Source organism: Caenorhabditis remanei, chromosome X (assembly GCF_010183535.1).
Source record: "Caenorhabditis remanei strain PX506 chromosome X, whole genome shotgun sequence".
NCBI lineage: Eukaryota > Metazoa > Nematoda > Chromadorea > Rhabditida > Rhabditidae > Caenorhabditis > Caenorhabditis remanei.
The window spans coordinates 5,598,374-5,600,952 of record NC_071333.1 but is presented as its reverse complement, the minus strand read 5'-3'; the positions used below and the strand labels follow the sequence as shown (position 1 = coordinate 5,600,952).

General features: G+C 38.0%; 1 protein-coding gene across 1 annotated transcript; it reads left to right on the top strand.

Moving 5' to 3' along the window:
- Window positions 1–1,577, top strand: GCK72_023056 (uncharacterized protein; the record flags this gene model as incomplete). The annotated part of the gene is made up of 4 exons (XM_053735206.1): window positions 1–88; window positions 693–862; window positions 909–1,026; window positions 1,246–1,577. 4 exons carry the CDS (start codon window positions 1–3, stop codon window positions 1,575–1,577), a joined length of 708 nt encoding a protein of 235 aa, XP_053578772.1.
- Window positions 1,578–2,579: the final 1,002 nt, after the last annotated feature.

Genomic DNA, 2,579 nt, shown 5'->3' with positions numbered 1-2,579 from the left:
ATGATTCTGACTACTATTCTTGTCGTCGTCGGTCTTTGCTTCGGTGGAGTTGGAGCTGAAATTGAGTCAATCCAATCGGATCGAGACAGTAAGCTCTGTGAAGCTCGAAAAATTGGAGCATCGTGGTCGTGCATAGATAATCAGACTTGTCAAAAATCGGGCCGAAATTTCTCTTGGCCCGGCCCGGCCCGGTCGGCCCGGATTCAAAAATGGGTACCCATTTTTACCAATTTTTTTTTGAAATTTTTCGAAAAAAAGAGTAAAAATGCTTAAATTATCATACATTTTCACATTTTGATTCAATTTTAAATGTTTATTTGAAAACTATACTTTTTCAAAAAACTTCAAAAAATTTCAAAAAATTTCCAAAATTTTCCTAAAAAAGTTCAAACAAAAAATGATTTGAAAAAATGTTTCAAAACGGGCCGAGCGGGCCGGGCCGGGCCGGGCCGAGATTTTTCCTGATTTTGGCCCGGCCCGGCCCGGCCCGTGACATGTCTGTAGATAATGAAGCAGTAAACGATGCTCCGATATTCCTTTCACTCGTAAATGCACCGGCTGTCATTAGAGGTTTCCCCCAAGAAAGGGACAGCTTCAATAATTTACTCGGATGTCTTAACAGAAGCGGCGTCGCTTCGTTTCTAGGATGAGACACTTCGAAATCAGAACACGTAAACTATCTATCCTTTCAGAATGCTGCCAATACCCAATTTTATTAGCAACAGCTAACGATGCCAATGTGACTCGGCAAAACTTCAAATGCGCCGAACCAATCTCATTGAAATGTCATCGTGACAAAAATGGTCAATTCGTGAAACTCGCAATTGCTGGTACCAACGATCAATTTAAAACATTTACCCTTGTAAGTTTTCCCACTTTTTTTTATTCATTTGACATCTCATTTTCAGCTCGCCGAGTCTGAGATGACACTTCTTGAGAGAACCGTGATTTGCTCTTCATCTCTATTCCGTTCCAAGTGGCATCTTGACGGATCAGAAGATGAATTTTCAAGTTTCACTTGTCTTAGTAAAAGTAAACGCGATGTAACATGGACTATTCTATAAAACTGTTGCTGAGTGATATTTCGAATAAATAATTTGAATGTTGGGATTTATGAAATTTGACATTTAAAGACATGGTGAAATCTATTTGGTTATAAAACTAAAATTGTGAAATTGGAACTGTTTATTTAAGTACTAGGATACGCAGTGGAGTTCTGGAATCAATCTACAGTTGAAGTTTCAGAACCAGACAGTGGTACGGACAAGAAAGCAGGACACTTTCATGTCAACAGTACAGGCCTTCACCGGCTGTTTTGCGTGTCGGGAGGGTACAACGGAAAAAGTGGAGTGCTAAAAGAAGATGAGAGGACCAGCAATTGTCGCTCAACTGAAGTGTCGTCAACAGTTTCATTTGTGACTTGTGACTCCAAAGGAAGAATCAACTCATCAAAATTCTCTGAGCTGTGGAGTCGAGAAAACGGAGGTTTTAATCGCTGGAAAGTTGATGGAAGAGAAGAAGTTCGAGGACAGGAAGTAGCTGGAAGTAGCAGGAACGTACGTTTTGAACAAAAATGAGTAGAAAGCAGGGTTACTCGACTTGAAGAATTTTAAGACCTGGGAGGAACGAAGTCGGGCTATAGCCACGGTTTGATTAATGTGAGCACGAAATTTGAGATTAAGTAAGAAAATGAAGCCATGATCACGAATGGAGTCAAAAAAAAAGGAGAACCCGCAATAAATTCTGTGTGATGTTTTTCGAAGAAACTATTCGAGTCATAACTTTCAAAAAGAAAACAAACTAGAAAAAAGAACAACTATAAAAATATGAATCTGTAATTGCACTTTACTCTTATAAAGAATTGAAAATAGAGCATCACTTCGAGAGCCATTAAGAGTGTCTCAATAGATATAATTTCATCTTTGGAACAGGTAGCACGGAATATCACCATGTGTTCCTATTCCTAAATGTTTTCTACAACTGGAGCTTGCCACATTTTTTGTTTAAAGATGTTTTGTAATAAACTTATCATTGCTAATAAGTCTTTGTCAAAGTTTTTGTCGAAATTGAGAATGTCCGCTGTTGTCTACTCACGTTTTCTCTTGGTAAAAATTGATTCCATAGCCGAATGGTGAGTAAACACTAGAGTTGCATGGAAGAAGACTCTTAATTAGACAGAGGTAAGTTCTATTTCAACAATAAACGAACGGCAAAAAAATGAAATTAAGAAAGTTGTATTGATGACATTATTACTCTCCAAGCATAAAACTTACAACCTTTTTCTTATCCGGTAAACCTGTAAAAGTCTCCACTTCCAACTTTTGAGTTTCAAGTTTTGTTTTTATAGTCCACTGGTGTCAATTAAGTAAAATGTTGAAATTTGTATGCCCGAATGGTAGTTATACCTTCAATACATCTAATAATTAACTTTGTAGTATTGCAGCCAGTTTTACACTGCCGAACATGTTTCACTCCCGTCTTACTTCCAAATCTATTTTCATGCAACTCTGGTACACCCGCCAGTTTTGCCTATCTTTTCTGGCCACGTCGCTTTTTCACAAACAAACTCAATTCATGTG